This window comes from Pectinophora gossypiella, unplaced genomic scaffold (assembly GCF_024362695.1).
Source record: "Pectinophora gossypiella unplaced genomic scaffold, ilPecGoss1.1 Pgos_64, whole genome shotgun sequence".
Classification (NCBI taxonomy): domain Eukaryota; kingdom Metazoa; phylum Arthropoda; class Insecta; order Lepidoptera; family Gelechiidae; genus Pectinophora; species Pectinophora gossypiella.
Genome location: NW_026063274.1, coordinates 138,336 through 159,538, shown reverse-complemented (window position 1 = coordinate 159,538; position 21,203 = coordinate 138,336). Strand labels below are relative to the sequence as shown.

The 21,203-nt window shown below is 45.8% G+C and overlaps 1 protein-coding gene and 1 long non-coding RNA gene across 2 annotated transcripts; one reads left to right on the top strand and one right to left on the bottom strand.

Moving 5' to 3' along the window:
- Positions 1–9,428: 9,428 nt before the first annotated feature.
- Positions 9,429–15,786, bottom strand: LOC126381579 (uncharacterized). The gene is made up of 2 exons (XR_007568881.1): positions 15,718–15,786; positions 9,429–9,508 (listed from the first exon to the last, which is right to left on the bottom strand). It is a non-coding gene; the product is annotated as an uncharacterized LOC126381579 (long non-coding RNA).
- Positions 15,787–17,087: 1,301 nt separating this feature from the next.
- Positions 17,088–20,783, top strand: LOC126381580 (uncharacterized). Its single transcript, XM_050031039.1, has 2 exons — positions 17,088–19,372; positions 20,765–20,783. The coding sequence occupies exons 1-2, from the start codon at positions 17,088–17,090 to the stop codon at positions 20,781–20,783; spliced, it is 2,304 nt and encodes a 767-aa protein (XP_049886996.1).
- The last annotated feature ends 420 nt before the right edge of the window (positions 20,784–21,203 follow it).

Genomic DNA, 21,203 nt, shown 5'->3' with positions numbered 1-21,203 from the left:
AATTTTCTTATGAAATATGAATGCAAATAGGTACTTCGAAGCCATTGCTCTTAGCAAACGTGCAGGCGTTATAAACATGCCCCCCGGCGTTGGAAACATCTATGTTTTCAAACAGAAGCTGAAGGTACAGGCAGAGGGCAAATTTTGCTAAAGGCCCTGCGGATGACTCCAGTAGAAGTGCGAATGTCGGCGACACGAACGATACCATCTGGACCAGGGTGCACGGCGACTATTCTGCCAAGTCTCCATTTCAGCGGCGGCAGGTTGTCCTCTTTCACCACGACAAGGCTGTTCAGCTCCAGTCCATCCTTGCAGGAGCGCCATTTGACTCTTTGTTGCAACTCAGCAACGTACTCCTTGCTCCATCTTGACCAAAAATGTTGGCGCAGCTGTTCTATGCGTTGGAAACGAGATAAAGAGGTAGTAGAACGATCGAGATGGTCTGGTTGCGGTAAGCATGTCATAGGACGCCCAATAATAAAATGCCCCGGCGTCAGTGGGGTGCAATCAGCAGGATCAGACGACAGCGGAGTAAGCGGCCGCGAATTCAGTATCGCCTCAATTTGTGTTAGTGTGGTGTTTAGCTCTTCATATGTTAAGGCACAATTTCCCAACACTCTTCTTAAATGATACTTGGTCGACTTGACGCCTGCCTCCCAGAGACCCCCGAAATGAGGAGTATATGCCGGTATAAAGTGGAACCGAATACTTTCATTAGCTGCACTTTCGCTTAAAGAATTGCAATTAGCCTTTAAAAATTTTGAAAGATCGTTATAGGCACCGACAAATGAGGTGCCGTTGTCGGAGTAAATATTTAGGGGTTTTCCCCTACGCGCAATGAAACGACGCAATGCCATTAAATAGTGGTTACTGGTCAGGTCACTTACCAATTCCAAATGAATGGCCTTAGTGGAAAAACATATAAAGATCGCGATGTACACCTTGACCAGCCTACATCCACGGCCCTGACGACTAGCACTCAAAATAGGACCGGCGTAATCAACCCCTACGTTTTCAAAAACAGCGCCGCCTGAAAGGAGACGCTGCCGTGGTAAGTTACCCATAACAGGATTTACTATCTTCCCTTTCATGCGAGTGCAACGGACACACTTGTGGTAGCAGGACTTCGCAATGTTCCGTCCTCCTATGGGCCAGTAAAATTCTCTGATAGATGCCAACAAAAGTTGTGGGCCAGCATGCATCATCTTTTTGTGCTCCGATTCAAACAGCAATTTAGTGAAAACATGAGTGGACTGTATGATTATAGGGTGTTTTTTATTGTAATTAAATTCAGAATTGTCAAGACGACCGCCTACGCGCATTATTTTGTTTTCGTCCAAATAAACATTAAATTTGACCAATGGACTCTTTTTCGGCAAAGTTTCTTTACGTAAAAGTACTTTATACTCAGAAAAGGACTCGTCTTGACACTTCGTAATTATCAAATTTAACGCTTCCTGCAATTCGTCTTGACTTAAGAAATCACTTGTTAAAGGTTGTTTTTTACAACGCTTTACAAATCGTAGAACGTAAGCTACGGAACGAACAAGACGCGAATAATTAGAGAAACGATTAAAGGTAATGAAATCATTGTTAATGGTCGTATCATTAACAACTGCGTGCAATGAAAGATCGGGTTTAGTCTCAGGTAACCTTTCAGTGTGTTTAGGTTGAGAAGGTGTTTGAATTGGTTCCTGCCTCAAAAAATTGGGACCGCTCCACCATAAATCAGAGTTTTGCAGAACGCTAATATCCATACCTCGGGATATCAGATCTGCTGGATTCTGATTTGTAGGAACATGGTGCCAGGTGCAACTACCTGCCTTGTCTAAAATTTCAGCTACACGGTTTCGTACAAAGGGCTGAAGTTTTGAAGGCAACATCTGTAGCCATCCCAACACAATGGTTGAGTCGGTCCAAAGATAGACTTCATTGAATTGAACTCGAAGTGAACTAACGATCTTCTCATAGAGACGAGTCGCAACAAGAACACCACACAACTCCAATCTTGGAATAGTGGTAGGTTTGATTGGTGCCACTCGACTCTTACCCATTAACACACTTACCGAGACCTCTCCATCATTGTTAACGCTACGAACATATGCGCACGCACCATACGCACGCTCAGAAGCGTCTGAAAAGATGTGTAATTGTAACGCTTTATGATGTTCACAGATAACTCTGCGAGGTATTCGAATGTCATTTAGTAGTGACAAATTTTTGATAATATCACACCATAGTTTGTGAATGTCTGGAGATAACGGTTCATCCCATGAAATTTTCTGCAACCACAACGTTTGCAGTAACATTTTCATAGTTATCACAATAGGTGACAACAAACCTAGGGGATCGAAAATTTGAGCAATTACGGAAAGTATTGCACGCTTGGTGTTGCCATTTGAAATAAAATCACCTATCGGAAAGCAGAGTTCGTCAGAATCTGCATGCCAACCTAAACCTAATAATTTGCTTGGCTCTTGAGATCCGAAATTTAAATCAAGTGGTGTATGGAAAGTCTCAGGCACTAATTTAGGCTCATTTGACTTCCATTTCCGTAATGGCATTCCAGCTGAAGCCAGCTCATTTGTGACCTCCTTGCGTATATTAATGACATGATTGAGATCATCACCCCCAGTAAGCAGATCATCGACGTAGAAGTCATGTTGAATTATTTCCGCGATTTTCTCTTTGCTACAGTCAAGACCAATTTGTTTAAGACATCTTGTTGCCAGAAATGGAGCGCTTGTCGTACCATATGTAACCGTGTGCAATTCAAAGATTTTAACGGGCTCACTTGTATTATTGCGCCATACTATTTGCTGTAAATGCCTGTCAGACGGGTGGACGACGACTTGCCTGTACATTTTTTCTACATCTGCGGATAAAATGTATTTGTGCTGTCTGAAACGAAGCAATATAGCCAGTAAATCGTCCTGCACCGTTGGGCCAATCATCTGAATATCATTATAGGAAACTCCAGAAGATGTTGGACAACTCGCATTATAGACTACCCTTAGTTTTGTGGTAGTGCTGTTTTCTCGTAAAACCCCGTGATGCGGTATATAATATGCATGATGGTTTAAATTGAGTTGACGTTCCGACATGTGACCTAGAGATTGATATTCTGACATAAAAGCATAGTACATTTTACTTAGTTCAGGATTAACCTTTAGTCGACGCTCTAATGAAAATAAACATTGTGTAGCTTTTTCAAGTGAATTTCCCAAAACTGCAGGATTCTGTTTAAGCGGAATGCGGACACAAAAACGTCCGTCTTCAAGACGTGATACATTTTTAACAAAATGTTCCTCGCATAATTTTTCAGCAGGCGAGTAGTGATTTGACAGCGAATTGACTTCTTCTAGTTGCCAAAATCGAGTTAAATTGATTCCACTGTCGCCGATACTGCCATCTGTGTCAGACAGTGTGGTAAGATTGCACCTAATATCATTCGACAACAGTGTAAAATGGCCGCTAGAAATGGGGCCGGAAATAATCCACCCTAATTTCGTGTCATAAAGTATTGGTAATTTATCGCCTAGCTTAATTTTCTCGGACCCTAACAAATCCCAAAAGAGATCAGCGCCAAGCAAAATATCGATATCAGCTGGCTTGTAGAATGTGGGGTCAGCTAAACAAATGTTAGAGGGTAGTCTTAGATGAGTGATATCAATTTCACGTCCGGGAACACGATCGGTAATTGAGGGCAGAACAAAGCAATTAATGTCCGTAGCATAATTTTCGCGAAGTGATTTTATGTTCACGTGACCTAGTTTACCTATGCGAGAAGTTACGTTATTGATACCCAGTATCGTACGGTTAATTTCGCGAGTTTTTAAATTCAACTGTCGACACAGTTTCTCAGTGATGAGACATGATGTGCTGCCGCTATCTAATACGGCGCGGACTATGTACTCGCGATTATCATCATTGTACACTTTGATTAATGCAGTGGATAAAATTACATCATGCTGCTTTGTATCACCCGAGGAAGTGACATTAGCAGACAAAGTGTTCAAGGGCGGAGGTGGCGGCAGTGAGGGCTCCGTTTCAATTGAGGTAACATTTTGATTTTGTACGTTATTATTAGTTCTAGGTTCTGATAAATGAATTAGTGTGTTATGACGGCGTTTACATATTTTACAAGATGGCTTTTTGCAATGGTTTGCAAAATGACCTGACCGAAAACAGTTGAAGCAAACTTTGTAGCTTGGTAGCAATTTAAGCCGAGCTTCGTTAGTCAAAGCAAGAAATTGAGGGCATTGACTTAAATTGTGATCATTTTTACATTTAGGACAAACTTTACATGATGACTGTGAACCAGTCGTGTTAGAAGTTGTATTTGGATTGCCTTGTATGGATACCATAGTTTTAATTTTATTGTTTGATTTATTTGACTGATTACGCGATAACTCTAAAGTTTCAATCAGATCAGCTCGCTGACGAATGAACGTGATAAATGAATCAAAAGTAATCGAGTCATCTTTCTGTGTGGAACCTTTATGTTCTTCCCACTCTCGAAAGGTTTTCGCGTCCAACTTTTGAGTTATAATATAAATTAATAAGGTATCCCAGTGATGGACAGGTTCACCTAATGATTGTAATGCCCTTATGTTTTTATTTAACTGGTCAATTAAAAGCTTTAATGTTATAGAACATTCTTTGGTTATATTTTCAATATTAAATAACGCTGAGACATGATTTTGTACTAATAAACGTTTATTATCAAACCTTTCGCGCAAAAGTTTCCACGCCACATTATAATTGCTGGCAGAAAATTCCATTGACTGTATTACCACGGCAGCTGACCCCTCCAAAGATGCTCGCAAATAATGAAACTTATTTATTTCATCGATGCTTTCGTTTGAGTGTATGAGACTAGTGAAAGTGTCACGAAATTCTAGCCAATTTTCATAACGACCGCTAAACTTTGGCAATTGTATTGTAGGCAACCTGACAAGCTGAGGACGGGTACTTGCACGGGTGCTCTTACCATCACTTTCCGATGAGTCATCACAATTTTTATTGAATTTGCACAATAAATCCTGAGCACAAGCCAAAGCCTTATAATATTGTGACTCGAATTCATTGCGCGCACTATACTGAGCTTCGACGTCTTCGGTTAAACATTCTAATTGTAATTGTATTGAGTCGTAACTATCATATAAAGATTCTTGTTTATTTAACCGTAATTGCAATTCTTTTGCACCAGTAGCAGTCAAAGTTTCAGCGCTCAACTCGTTTAGGTAATTAATAAAGATGGTTAATCGACCTTTATAGCTTCCCCTTCTCTTTATCAGCTCCTTTAGTACATCCTTAGGGTTCTTAGCGGGTTCATCCTCAGATTCCGACATTCTAGGAGGCAAGCGACCGGTCAACCTGGAATGTATATAATGCCAAAATGTACTAATTGCTATTCTATGCTATTTAGTACCACTAACCTTAACTAAATTCTTGTTTATCTAGATATACTTAATACAACAACACTTTTATGGTAGTACCATAATACCTATGCACAGAAAATACGTGAAAAGCTAGGATAGGTAACTAAGTCAAAATAATGAAGTACAGATGAGTACTAACTATACTGTTCTAAGTACAATTTTAACTTATTTTATGCAAATGTATGCAATATCATAAAGCTAATCACAATGCAACAGGTTTATAGTAAATGAAAGGAATCTTCGATAAACAAACAAGTACGATCTATCGTACATAACAAAGGAATGTGAACAGAATGTAATAAGTATTGTACTAACCTTATAAATCGTAATATTTTATACCTTAATACTACCTTAGAGTGTTGGGTTATACTTATTTGATTATTTTATCCACACTTAACACCTTGTAATTTGTAATCCTTGAGTAAATTCCACTTCGAACAATAGCACGTTGTTAACCTCAATGCGATCCACTACTCGTCCTTTATTGATCCGTATTTCCACTGTTTTTAACGAAGATAACAACAGTTGATCTATTATTCCTCACATCCGGTTCGGTTTGGACCATGTTAAGATGATTTAGAGTGGTTTTGGAGTAAAACTCAATATATGACTTGCCAAGATGTAATGATGTCAGTAATGATGTTACAAGAATGCTTATCTAAAAATTTTCTTATGAAATATGAATGCAAATAGGTACTTCGAAGCCATTGCTCTTAGCAAACGTGCAGGCGTTATAAACACATAGGGACATGGTGGAATCACGTAATAACTTTAAAAGTAACTTAAGATGGTGTCAACAAAATGAAGAAAGTATTAAAATGGATATTATAGCAAATAGTAGAGCTGATAATAATTTTCGTAAATTCTGGCAACAAACAAATAACCTTAATTATAAAAGTAGTATCTCAGCTAGTGTGGATGGAATATGTACTTCTAAGGAAATAGCAAATCTTTTTAAAGACCATTTTCGTGTGAATCCTATGGTGTTGTCACATATCTCTAATGATTCTGAACCTAGGGTCCTCTCAGGACAGGTGTCTGACAACTTCTCAGTTAAAGAAATTAAAAGTACTATTAATAATATGAAAAGGGGCAAGACACCTGGACATGATGGCCTTAGTGTGGAACATCTCATATATGGTGGTAAGCACATATCGAGGGTCTTACACATATTATTTAATCTTTGTATGAGTCACAGTTATTTACCTCCAGATCTTATAAAAACTATTGTTGTACCAATTGTTAAGAATAAAACAGGTGATATATCCTCTGTTGGTAACTATAGGCCTATTTCACTGGCTACTGTAATAGCTAAAGTTTTAGATAAGCTATTTGATGTGAGATTATCGAGACATATGAAATTACATGATGGTCAGTTTGGATTTCGCCCACATTTGTCCACTGAAATGGCAATATTAGGTCTTAAGCACACAGTTTCTTATTATACTGCTCGTAAGACAAATGTTTATGCTTGTTTTTTAGATTTATCTAAAGCTTTTGATCTTGTAAATTATGATTTATTATGGGATAAACTTGAAAAGTCATCATTGTCTAGAGAGGTAATAAATATGTTTAGATTTTGGTACAATAATCAGAAAAATACAGTTAGGTGGTCTGACTCTTTTTCTGATACTTACAAATTAAAATGTGGGGTTAGGCAAGGTGGAATAAGTTCTCCTAGTCTTTTTAACATTTATGTCAACGATCTTATTGGTGAGCTGAGCAAATCACGTGTTGGTTGCCACATAGGTGGATGTAGTGTTAATAATCTTAGTTATGCAGACGATATGGTTTTGCTCAGCCCATCAATAAGAGGCCTGAGGAAGCTTATTGACATTTGTGAAAGTTATGTCCAATCTCACGGATTAGTTTATAATAGTAAAAAATCTGTGCTAATGGTTTTTAAATATAAAAATGGCCCTGATTTTGTCCCTGATGTTCTATTAAATGGGACTCAGATTGAACGTGTTAATAAGTTTCGTTATCTTGGGCATATTGTTAATGAGCACTTGAATGATAATGATGATATTGAAAGGGAACGCAGGGCATTGGCAATGCGAGGTAATATGTTGGCCCGGAGATTCGCACGATGTTCTGACCAAGTCAAAGTCACCTTGTTCAAGGCCTACTGTCAGACTTTATACACGTGCGGTCTCTGGACCAACTATACCAAGCAATCGCACAGTGTCCTGCGTGTCCAATATAACGATGTATTTAGAGCAATGTTTCGGTTGCCTAGATATTGTAGTGCCTCTGGGATGTTCTGTTTCTGGCGCACAGATGGTTTTGCAGCTGTGTTAAGGAAACGTGTTGCTTCTCTCATGCAGAGAGTAATGTCCAGTTCTAACACCATCATTAGAAGTATTGCGACAAGTTTCGACTCTCACATCATGCGATTCTGGACATTGCTCTCTGTGGGGAAAAAGTAGTGGTATACTATGATAGTTATTTAAGTAAGTATTGTTATTATTGTCAGGTGTTGTTATTTTTGTAAATTTTATTATTATATTTTAATTGTGTTGTATTTTGTATGTATGGAATGTTTTCTGAAATAAAGCTTTATTATTATTATTATTAAATATTCGCCCGCATCTCATCGATTGCTGACGCTGAGGCGCTCCAGTCGGATCTTTCTCGTTTGGAGGATTACTGTTCAAATCATCTGCTCGACTTGAATCCTGTTAAGTGTAGTATAGTAACATATACTCGCAAACATATCCCAATTAATTTCCACTACACTCTTAAGGGTGAAATTCTTGAGAGAAACAAGCTAGTACGAGATCTTGGAGTGTTTCACGACAGTAAGCTGATGTTTGACGCCCACATTGAGAAAATTACTGCTAAGGCGTATAAAGCACTTGGGTTTGTGATGCGTTCATCAAAAGACTTCGTCAAAATTAAAACGTTTAAGATACTGTACTGTACCTTTGTGCGCAGTAACTTGGAGTATGCGTCGCAGATCTGGAATCCTATGTACCAAAAATACATCCATCAAATTGAGAACATACAAAAGAAGTTTGTGCGTTATGTTTGCTACCGGTTTAAACAGCGATATTCATCTAGTATGTATTTGGATATGTGCAGGAGATTTCATTTGCTCCCTCTCGAGAAACGACGGGAAATAGCAGACTTGATTTACTTGTTAAAAATAACTACTGGTGTTGTTGATTGTCCAAGCCTGCTATCAAAAATATATATTAAGCCCCCTTATAGAAGTCTGCGTCACAATAATTTGATTTTTCTTCCGCGCGCTACTACTAACTATCGACAGAATACTTATATTTGGCGAGCCGCAAATAGTTTTAATAACCTATGCGCTACAACTGAATTGGATTTGTTCAACACTGGTTGTGAGGCAGCGAGACGTGAGATTAGCAAGCAATTCTTTAACCTGTAGCATAGAATAAATAGTAGTGTATCTAGGTTGAATGACGCGTGCATTGTGAGTGTAGCCTTTTTGTACATTTTGTGTTTTTGAGACAGTAATGGTTAACTGCTGACTTTGTTATTATGCCTAGTGTAATGTGCATTAGTGCAAACCTTTTTGTTTTTTTTTTTTTCAATTTGCTATCTGCGAGGAACTATAATTGGCTTTCTGTTTTTACCATAAGTTGCTACTAAATTAATTATAGCTGTTGTTTCTCCGAACATTAAATAAATTAAATAAATAAATAAATAAATAAAGCAGACTATCCAGCTGCTCCACAACGTACTGGCCGCCATACGTTCCCGGATTGACCCTGTGCCCATCATCGTGGGAGGCCTGGCATCACTGCTGGGCCAACTCACCGGTGGGCACTGAACACCAACACCGGACTGGACCGGGGCTGCCCACATCCACTACTCCTCGTCGAGTAGTTAGGATCGTGGCCACCCCCCGGGGGATGAGTTGACGCTTCCAGTGGCAGTGGAAGCAGCCCTCTCCCCCCCTCCAGCCCAACTGACACCAGCTGCCCCGGCGACGGAGCAGCTTCACCGGATCGACACCACCGCCAGCTGACGGGCGCTCACTGGGCCTCCCCCAACGGGGAACCACCCGGTGGGCTCGACCTCGCTGGCGGCACCTCGGACAAGACTCACCATCGGGCTCACGGAGGGGCGATCATCGCCCGCCGTGTCCCACCCACGTGCCACGCCCGTTTCTGCGGGCGGCGACTGAGGCCACGTCAAGGGGGCATAGCCCCGAGGACGTCTCCCCGCCACGGGCTTCGCCCGCGACGAGAAGAAGCAACCGACTGCAATAAATGCGGGACAGTCGGAGTTGCATTTCCGCACGCACTTCTGCTGTCTGCGCACGCTCGTACCCAGTGTTCGTGGAAGTGGCGGACATCTCCCCCCTTCCGAAACCCCTCGGCAAAGTCCGAGGTTAGGGCTCGCTAGGTCCGGCTCGGCCCCCGACCCGCGACAGGTGGTCGCGACTAAGTGCCGGTGAGCTCCCGGAACCCCACACTTCGGCACTGGTCTGCCGGGTGTGGTTAGGCCGGGAGGGAAGCTGGCGGGAGCGATTGCCTGGCACGAGTAAGATTGGGTGTCGGTCGGCTTCCGAGAGGTCGAGAGGTCTTTGCCCAGCGGGCTGGGGACGCCTGGTGCGCCAGGTGTCCCCCGGTTGTTTCCCCGGCGGGAAAGGAGTTCTGACTCCGCCGCCGGGTGAATCGTCAATTGGGATGGTGGGGGGTCATGCCGCCCCCCTCCCTCTCCAAACGGCGCCCTAAGCACCCCAGGGTCTTCCGCAGGAGCGCGGCGGCTTCCCTACTTGGGATTCCGCACCTGCGGGAGACCCTGGCGTCACTGCGCCAACCCGCGCGTGACGCAGTGCGTCCCTCCCCCCTCCACGCCGGGGGCGGGGGAGACGTACTTCGACGCGCCCCTCGCCCCTGCGGGCGAGGGCCCCCCGTCACCGGGGCCGTCCCTCTCCATGCCGGAGCTGGGACCGCCATCGCCGCCGCCGCGCCGGACAGCGCCGCCGCTGCACTTAGCAGCGGCCCCGTTGCCGCAGCGCCCCTCTCGCGCGAGCCGCTCCCCGGCCCGCTCGACGTCCCCGCCACCGGCCAAGGTGCTCGCCGCCCAGTCCCAGTCCCCGTCTTCGGGAGAGGGCAGGCATGCCCTTCGACTGCCGGTGCGCGGAGCCGTGTCTCCCCCCCCGTTCCGAGGAGGGTTGAGACAGGTCGCGCCCACGCCGGCGCCACGTCAGTCGCCGGAGGCGATGGACACGCAGCCGTCGTACGCGGCTGCGGCCTCGACGACACCACAGCGGGACGCACATTCCCCGCTCCAGGCCAAGCCCGCGTCGCAGCCTGCTCCGCCGAAGCGAGAGCGTTACCCCCCTTTGGTGGTGGAAGTACTCCCGGACTGGGCTCGGCACTTCCGAGCCCTCCGGGAGAAGCTCGGACACCCCCCTAACGCCCGTCCATACGGGCGGGGGGTACGCTTTATACCGCGCACAGGGGAGGAGTACAGGACCATTCAGTCCTACCTGATGGCCCTGGAAAAGGAGACCACGATATCGTGGTTCTCCTACTCCCTTCCGGCGGAGCGCAACCTCAAGGTTGCCATCCGAGGGCTGCCGGTCGACACCGACCCAGCCCTCATTGAGGCCGAGTTACGCCGACTCGGGTACACCCCTGAGTTCGTGCGCGCCATCCAGGCGCGTTTCGGACGACCCGGGTGTATATACCATGCCCAGCTCGAGCGTAACTCTGCGACCATCCCGGGCATTTATGGAGTCACGGAACTCCTTAACGTGCCCGGGGTGATAATAGAGGCCTGGCGGGGCAAAAAGGGACCGGCGCAGTGCCACCGGTGCCAGCAGTTCCGCCACTCCTCGCACAAGTGCCACCGCAAGATTGCGTGTGTGCGGTGCGGGGAGGAACACGCGGCCAGGGACTGCCCCAGACCAAGGGAGCAACCGGCGACCTGCGCCAACTGTGGTGGGCCACATCCCGCCAACCATGTGGCCTGCCCGGCCTTCGTGCGCGAGGCGCGCAACAAGAAGGCCGGAACCACAGCCCGCACCTCCTCGGGGCAAACGACCAAGAAGGTCTTGGTCGCGCCCACAGGCGAGTCGAACGCCCAGGGGTCGCTCATGGCGGCGGCCAACGGCCCGAAGAGTGGCCCCACGAAGCGGCGTAAGAGGAGGCGCGGCAGGGGAGGAAAAGATCCCTCCTTGCCCCAAATCCCGCCGCGACAGCAGCCTAAGGAGCCGGCGACATCGTCTGCTCCTAAGACAACCCCCTCCATCCGACCCCCCGCCCCAAGCCAGGGGAAGGGGAAGTCGGCCGGAACTGGCGATCTAGCCGCCGCCAAGAAGGCGGCACTACTGGTCGCCATGGGGGTACTCCAAGATGTCCTGAAGGCACTGGAGCAGGATCTCGATCCTGTTACAGTGCTTTTGGACGGGATGAAGAGGTTGTTAACGGCATAAAATTTATGTCGTTAAGAATCCTTCATTGGAACGCCGAAGGCCTGTCTAGAAAGATAGGTCTTCTACGTGTTCTCTTGAGGGAGCAGAACATTGATGTCGCCCTGATCTCAGAGACCAAGCTGAGAGGCGCAGACCGACTGAAGATCCCCAACTTCTTCGTATACCGGAAGGACGAGCTCAGTGACCTCGGTCAGGCCTATAGAGGCCTAGCCGTCCTGGTAAGAAGAAGGTTGGTGCACCAGCCTCTGCCACCTATCGCTGGTCTTCAGTCGATCTACGCCCTGGGAGTGGAGATCGCTCTCGGAGACGTCCCAACACGTGTGTTTGCGGTGTATAAGCCGCCGGCGGCGCGCCTTGTCCTCGCGGACGTTCAGAAAATTCTGGACAGCCCGGGGCCAACGATCGCGGCCGGTGACTGGAACTGCAAGCACGTTGGTTGGAATTCCACGTGGACCTGTCCAAATGGACGACGTCTGTTCGATGACGCCAACGGGGGCGGGTATGTGGTTCTGGGGCCGGAGACCCCGACCCACTACCCGCACAACCCCGCTCATCTCCCAGACGTGATAGACCTCGCGGTGGTCAAGGGGCTCCGGCCCGATCCCACCGTTGAGACGTTAGACTATCACACAGGCTCCGACCATCAACCAGTCCTGATGGTCATTTCAAACCATCCTACCAGGACGAGGCTGCTGCCGCCGCGGCGGAAGTACTCCTGGGATAAATTCGGCCAGTACATGGTAGAGAACACTCCCATGCGACCAGTCTCGACCCCCACGGATGTCGACGAGTTGGCAACCGAGTTCGCCTCTACAGTCCAGCGGGCACTGCAACATGCCGCGCTCGAAGCTCCCAAACCGGGAGCCGCTCCTCCCACGCCGAAGCATATTGCGAATATGCTCGCGGAAAAGAGGCGACTCCGCAAGCAGTGGAATACCACGCGTTGCCCTACCATGAAGTCCCGGCTGAATGCGTTGGCCGAGAAGATCTCGGCCGCGCTCGATAGTGCCTCCGCCGACTCTTGGCAACACACTATCGACTCAGCCGGCGAGGATTGGACCGGCATCCATAGACTGTGTCGACAGCTCTCCGGGAAGCCGACACCAGTGCGACCTCTCCTCGCTGAGGACGGGACACCCCGTTTTAGAGCTGAGGATCGAGCGGAAATCTTCGCTGAGTGTTTGGAGAGCCAATTTCGGCCGAACCCAGGCGCCGACCATGACGAAGAAGAAGTCTCCCGAAATCTAGCGGGCTATTTCGGTCAGCCGATAGCCCCTGATGAGGATCCCGTCGTCTTTACGCCCGGACAGGTGCTCCGGGCGCTAAGACGGACTCCGCTCCGGAAGGCCCCCGGCCCGGATGGCATTACCAACGAAATGCTGCGTCACCTTCCACCGCGTTCAGTCGCAGCGGTGACGCGCATTTTTAATGGCATCACGCGGACGGGGCACTTTCCGGATTTCTGGAAGCTTGGGCGAGTTATCATGCTCCCCAAGCCCGGGAAGAATATCCTGAAGCCTGAGAGCTATCGGCCAATCCCTTGCTACCGAACATCAGCAAGGTGTTTGAGAGACTTCTTCTGCGTCACATGATCCCACACATCATGCCACGCGAGAAACAATTCGGCTTTCGAGCCGAACATTCCACGACCCTTCAACTGACAAGGGTACTGCACGATATGACGGCGGCCCTCAACAAGAGGGAGACCACCGTAGCGGTATTCTTGGATATGGAGAAGGCGTTCGATCGCGTATGGTACCCGGGCTTGGTATATAAGCTGTCCACGTCTACGACTCCACGTCGAGTCGTTAAGACTGTGGCCACCTTTTTAGAGAATAGGCGCTTCCAGGTGGCAGTGGAAGGCGCCCTCTCCCAAGTCCGAAGGATCGCTGCGGGAGTTTCCCAGGGTAGCTGCCTATCTCCGGTTTGCTACGCCAGGTACACGGATGACATCCCCGTGGAGGGAGGGTCCAAGCTGGCGCTTTACGCCGATGACGCTGCCTTCTTCGCGACGTCCTTGAACGCCAAGCACGCTGCGAAGAAGATGCAGCGAACCTTGGATGCCCTCCCTGCCTGGCTGGCAAAGTGGAGATTGACGGTGAACGTGGGGAAAACCCAAGCGATCACTGTGGGACGTGGTCGGCTACACCCTCCGAATCTGACGCTGCATGGTGAGGAGATCGGGTGGTCCTCGCAGGCTAAATACCTGGGTGTGACCATAGACCGCCACCTCACCATGGCCCAGCATGCGAGGAATGTGATCGGACAGGCAGGTGCTGCCACTGCTCTGCTCCGCCCCATTCTTTGCTCGAGTCTCCCGTTGCGCATGAAGCTCGGCGTGTATAAGGCGTACATTAGGACACGGCTTACCTATGCCGCCCCCGCGTGGTACGCATTGGTCTCTGAGACCCATCGCCAAAGACTGCGGGCACAGCAGTCCAAGGCGTTGCGCACCATCGCGGACGCGCCGAGATTCGTCCGCAACGAAGTAATTCGGAGGGACCTAAAAGTCGAGACCTTGGATGAGTTTATCTCCAGGCTCTCGACTGGGATGTTCGCGCGCGCGGACGAGTCAGATTTCGTGCACCTACGAAATCTGGCTCCATACCACGCGCGCCCCCCGGACTGGAAGCCGTATCCTCGCGAGCTGGCTGATGTGGAGGAGCTCGACGAGGATACCTACCCAGCAACGGACTGACCCAAGCCGCCGGTTTGAGGGCAACCGTCATTGTTGACGGTTTCGACCTTGCCGGCGGACTCATCGGACTGACCTCACCGGACTGACCCCGCCGGCTCGAGCTGACCTGGAAACTTCGGGTCAAGCTCGCCGGCCACCTACTATGACGAGACACGTACCGCCTGGCTGGAGTCGCTCACTGGGCCTCCCTCAACAGGGTCTCACCCGGTGGGCTGACTCGCCGGCGGTACCACCCCGGACAAGAGATTGGGCCTTTGGAGGCGCGAAACTCGCCCGCCGTAGCCCGCCCCCGTGCCCCGCCCGTTTTAGCGGGCGGCGAGAGCTACCGCACCAAAGGGGCTAAGCCCCGAGGGTGCCTCCCCGACGTCCGCTTCGCGGACGTCGAGAAGACAACAACTGAGCAATAAATGCAGCTCCTCCTGCCCGGTCAAGTTACGCGAGCTGCGTAACACCAAGGCGGGTGCGGCGCCCATGACCGGCGCAAGAAGAGCCGCTCCACCAGCAGCCTCCATTGTGGACCCCAACATCGAGCCGACCGCGCGGAGCTCGCTTATGGCCACGGCGAACGGCCCAGCCGGGCCCAAGCCGCAGAGACCTAAGCGCATCCGCAAGAGGGCAAAACCGGCCCCCACTGCCACCACCATCGTCGAGCAGCAGCCAGCGCCAACTCCGACGCCGAACCAAGCGGTCGCCGCCCCTACCAAGGGGAAGAAGGCGAAGCCCCGCGCGGAGATACCACCGGCCCCCTCCAGCGAGAAGCTGGAAATACTGGAGCAGACTATTCAGCTGCTCCACAACGTACTGGCCGCCATACGTTCCCGGACTGACCCTGTGCCCATCATCGTGGGAGGCCTGGCGTCACTGCTGGGCCAACTCACCGGTGGGCACTGACCATCTCCATCGGACTGGACCGGGGCTGCCCACATCCACTACTCCCCGTCGAGTAGTTAGGATCGTGGCCACACCCCCGGGGGATGAGTTGACGCTTCCAGTGGCAGTGGAAGAAGTCCTCTCCCCCCCTCCAGCCGACTCGACACCAGCTGCCCCGGCGACGGAGCAGCTCACCGGACAAGACACCACCGCCAGCTGACGGGCGCTCTCTGGGCCTCCCCCAACGGGGAACCACCCGGTGTGCTCGACCTCGCTGGCGGCACCTCGGACAAGATTCACCATCGGGCTCACGGAGGGGCGACCATCGCCCGCCGTGTCCCACCCACGTGCCATGCCCGTTTCTGCGGGCGGCGACTGAGGCCACGTCAAGGGGGCATAGCCCCGAGGACGTCGAGAAGAAGCAACCGGCAATAAATGCAGTTTTTTTGAAGAAATCAGTGTTTCATTTAGTGAGTGACAGTGTAGTGAACATTATGGTCCTTCGAGCCGGATATAGTGGATAGTGATCTGTGGATATTACATACAAGTCGAAGTGAAAATAAATAAATAAACTTAAAAAAAACGTGTGAAGTGATACTTAGACAAATTACTGGTGAAAAAGAACTTAGAAAAATGTACGTTGTGGACACTTAGAATAATTAGCAAAATTGGACTTTAACTTTTTATTGATTACGGGACTTGTACTTTTCACTGATTATGGGACTTAGAATAATTTGAACAAGTTTTAACTCTAAAAATTCTACAAGTGTTGGTTTATTTAACTTAGTACAAAATGGGTGATATATTATTGGGTCTTCAAGAAAAAATAGAAAGACTATTAAGTAACTTTAAAAAGACTCCTGTGTCTCGACATAAACTTAGTTATTTAGAAACAAGGTTGGAACTGTTAGAAGAATATTGGGAGAAATACACAAGTGAATACACTAGGTTATTAAAGCAAACATAAAGTAAGGAAGAAAGCAAAACACTTAAGGAATTATATAATGGAATCGAAGACAAGTACGTAGAATTTAAAGAAACATTAAAGGAAGCTATTTCATTTAATAAACCTGGAACGTCACATACAATCGATAAAGAGTCAGTAGTTTCTTCGGTATCGTCAATACGGCTACCGCCTATCAGTCTTCCGGTTTTCTCAGGAAACTATCGTAATTGGATTCATTTCAAGGATTTATTTAAATCATTAATCGACAACGAGCCCACATTGAGTGACATTCAGAAACATCACTATTTAAGATCGAGTTTGAAAGGGGAAGCGGAACAACTACTTCGCCACTTTGATGTCACTGCCGCCAACTACAATAAGGCTTGGGAAACTTTAGTCGAGAGATATAGTAATAAGAGAATCATCGTTAACACAATCCTGAATCGTCTTCTTAATCAAAGAAAACTTACAAATGAATGCCCCAAAACTTTAAAGGAACTTCTAGATACTACAAATGAATGCATCAACAGTCTCGAGAATTTGGAAATAAGCACAACGGACTGGGACCCTATCATCGTACACATTACAGTATCGAAGTTAGATATAGAAACTCACAAATGCTGGGAACAATCACTTGGTTCATCGATGGACCTACCATCTTATAAGAAGTTAACATCATATTTAGAAGGACGATTTAGAGCTATGGAAATGATACAGACAACATATATGAAGGAAAAGAAAGAGATACCACGACAATTACCACAAACCATACAGAAACCGAAGAATATAAAGTCATTCACCTCCGAAGTAAACTCTGTCTGCACATACTGTAACAAACCTCATTACATTTGTCACTGCACTGATTTTACACAACTAGACGTGGAACAGCGTAAAGAATTTGCAAAAAAGAATGGCCTATGTTTCAACTGTTTAGTCAAGGGCCATCAATTGAAGAACTGCCGACAACACACTTCTTGCAAAATTTGCAACCACAAACATCATACGCTGTTGCATACCGATTATTTGATAGCGAAGTCGGTTGTCACTGACACCAATGATGAAAAAGTTGAAACCACAGAACCAACACAAATTACTAGTCTGAAAGTAGTAACGGATCATACACAAGTTGTACTAGCTACGGCCCAAGTTGGTGTCGTAGATAGAAATGGAACATTGATCAATCTGCGTGCCTTAGTAGACCAAGGCTCCCAAGCTACTTTCATCACCGAGGCTGCGGTTCAATTTCTCGGATTGAAGAAAACGCCATTAGAAGCAAATGTTACGGGCATAGCGAACAACGCTATCAAATCACGACACATTGTCTCATTGGATATACTGTCTCCATTAGACTCGACACATGTTACTCAAGTCGATGCGCATGTGCTCACAAAGTTGACGCCGTCATTACCCAAAAGAGAAATCGATCTCACTCAGTGGACAGGTTTAACCACAATTACATTATCGGATCCTCACATGCATAAACCTGGTCCCATTGATGTCTTACTCGGCGCTGATGTTTATACGTCGATTCTCCTGGAAGGTTTAAAACGATATGGTTCTCTCATAGCACAAAACTCAAGATTAGGATGGTTAGTGTCCGGCACTACCAAATCACAGACTGATTCACCTCCTCAAACTATAGTAGTATCTACGACTTTGGTTGAGATGGATCAGTTGTTACAAAAGTTTTGGGAGATCGAAGAATATCAACCACACGAAAAGCCTTTGACACAATTAGAGAAGCAATGCGAAGACCATTACCAAAAGACACATACAAGAAATGAAGATGGACGTTACATTGTACGATTACCATTTAGAGACTCACACGAAGAGAATTTAGGAGATTCAAGACAGATAGCAGAAAACAGATTACGACATATGGAAAAAAGATTCATACACAAGCCAAAATTTCGTCAAGATTATACAGATTTTATAGAGCAATACCAAAGTCTGAATCACATGGAAGACGTAGATCCAGATGAAGAAGCAGATCACAAGGTGTACTATTTGCCTCATCACGCGGTTATTCGAGAATCCAGCACGACCACTAAACTTCGTGTCGTTTTTGATGGATCCGCCAGACCCTCAAATGGAACAGCCCTCAATGATGAGTTGCTTATTGGACCGGCATTACAACAGGATCTTCGAGATCTCATTATTCGTTGGCGCACACACAAGATTTGTTTACACGCTGATGTGAAACAGATGTACCGCCAAATACTGGTCTCTAAGGAAGATGTCGATTACCAGCGCATTCTATGGCGCTCGTCGCCGCAAGATGATCTCGTGGAAAAACGGTTACTTACAGTTACTTACGGCACTTCTTGTGCTCCGTTTCTGGCCATTCGCACCCTTCAACAATTAGCCCAAGATGAGACCCCTAAGGATTCTGATCTATTCGATATTATTAACAATGACTTTTACATGGATGATTTGTTGACTGGTGCCGGTGACGAGGACGGAGCTAGAGATTTACAAAAGAGAATTACGGATGTTATGAATAAAGGTAAATTTGAAATGCACAAGTGGGCATCGAACAGTCCAGTAGTTTTAAAACATATTTCGGAGTCGGAAAAGGTCACAAGGGAAAGTATTGATATTAAAGTAGATGACACAATTAAGGCACTCGGTATAAGATGGAATTCTACACTTAATGTCTTTGAATTGAAACTTGAAACTTCGCAACAGAGCAAACCTTTTACCAAAACTACTGTACTTTCCGATATCGCACGAGCTTTTGACCCTCTGGGATTCTTGGGACCAGTGGTTATAACAGCAAAAATATTCTTACAAAAGTTATGGTTAAGTGGTGTGGGCTGGACCGATGAATTTCCTCCGGAACTGGCGTCGGAATGGTTTACTTACAGAGAAAAGCTTGCTCACATGGGCACGTTACATCTAGATCGCTGGATTCACACCCAATTAGATTGTTCAGAGCGCGTTGAAGTTCATGGGTTCAGCGACGCTTCCTGTCTTGCCTATGGCGCTGTTGTGTATGTTAGAGTGATTACATCTCACGGAATTTATGTTACGCTAGTACTCGCAAAGACTAAAGTCACTCCAGTGAAACAAGTCACTTTACCACGATTGGAACTGTGTGGAGCAGTTCTTCTCTCCAAATTAATAAATGATGTTAAAACAAGTTTGAAGCTCAAAGAGGATTCAGTTTTTGCGTGGACTGACTCAATGATCGTCTTATCATGGCTTAGGAGAAATCCAAATATATGGAAAACCTATGTTGCAAATCGCACTACGGAAATTCTGAATGTACTGAGTAGTGATCGGTGGCACCACGTCAAGTCAGCCGACAATCCTGCAGATTGCGCTTCGCGAGACATAGACCCAGAATTATTAAAGGATTGCGACTTGTGGTGGCACGGACCACGATTCTTGCGTGACTCTGAAAGTATTGCATTTTCACAAGTTGATGTTCCTGAAACTAAGCTAGAGAGTAAAGTCAAAGTTCTTGTTAATGTTGGAGTCGATCGTGAAGATGAACCATTTTCCTACTTGAAAAAATACTTGAAGTTACAGAAACTTATACGTGTGACTGCCTACTTATTTAGATTTGTTAAGGTTTGTAAACAAAGAATTGAAGCCAAGAAAACTCACTGTGATCTTGCACCCTTACCTCAGTATATTACCGTTTAGGAGTTGAGAAACGCCATGAATGTTTGCATACGTCTGTCTCAAACTGTTTATTATTATTATTATTATTATTATTATTATTATTATTATTATTATTATTATTATTATTATTATCATTATTATTATTATTATTATTATTATTATTATTATTATTATTATTATTATTATTATTATTATTATTATTATTATTATTATTATTATTATTATTATTATTATTATTATTATTATTATTATTATTATTATTATTATTATTATTATTATTATTATTATTATTATTATTATTATTATTATTATTATTATTATTATTATTATTATTATTATTATAAGAATCATTTTTTTTCACTCGACCTGGGTCGGCATTTTCTCCTTTCTCCCGCCCCGAGACCCTCAGGGAAAAGGTAGATCGGAGTCCCTCTCTATAAACATGGTGTTTCCTAAAACTTTTGTAAGTATGATTGTTGTGTGAATGGCGGCCTGTTTCTGCATTACGTGTACGTTTATATCTGCATCTAGTTGGCGGTAATATCTATGTAAACTTTTGGCTACTACTCCAGTCGCTCCTATAACTATCGGTATTATTTGGGTAGGTGTTTTCCAGAGTCGGGTTATTTCTTTTTGCAGTAGATGATATTTGCTCAGTTTCTCTATTTCTTTTGCTCCTATATTATAGTCTGATGGTATGGTTATGTCTATCAAATATGTTTTATTCTCTATTTTATTTATGTATATTATGTCAGGTCTATTGTGCGGTACTGAAACATCTGTTTGCACTGGCATCTCCCACATTATCTTGGCAGTATCATTTTCTTTCACATGTGGTTGAGTAAGGTACTCCTTCCACCACATGTTAGATGCTTTTGTTATTATTATTATTATTATTATTATTATTATTATTATTATTATTATTATTATTATTATTATTATTATTATTATTATTATTATTATTATTATTATTATTATTATTATTATTATTATTATTATTATTATTATTATTATTATTATTATTATTATTATTATTATAATATTATATATAGCTACAAACCCATGTACTGACTGACTGACTGACTCACTGACAGGGTTGTTCTCCCAGAAGGAGCGTCGGGGGGTAAAAATGGTGTATAAGGGGTGTGATCAAGATCTCCCAGTGAGTATGGGAAAACTTCCAGATCTTGGAAA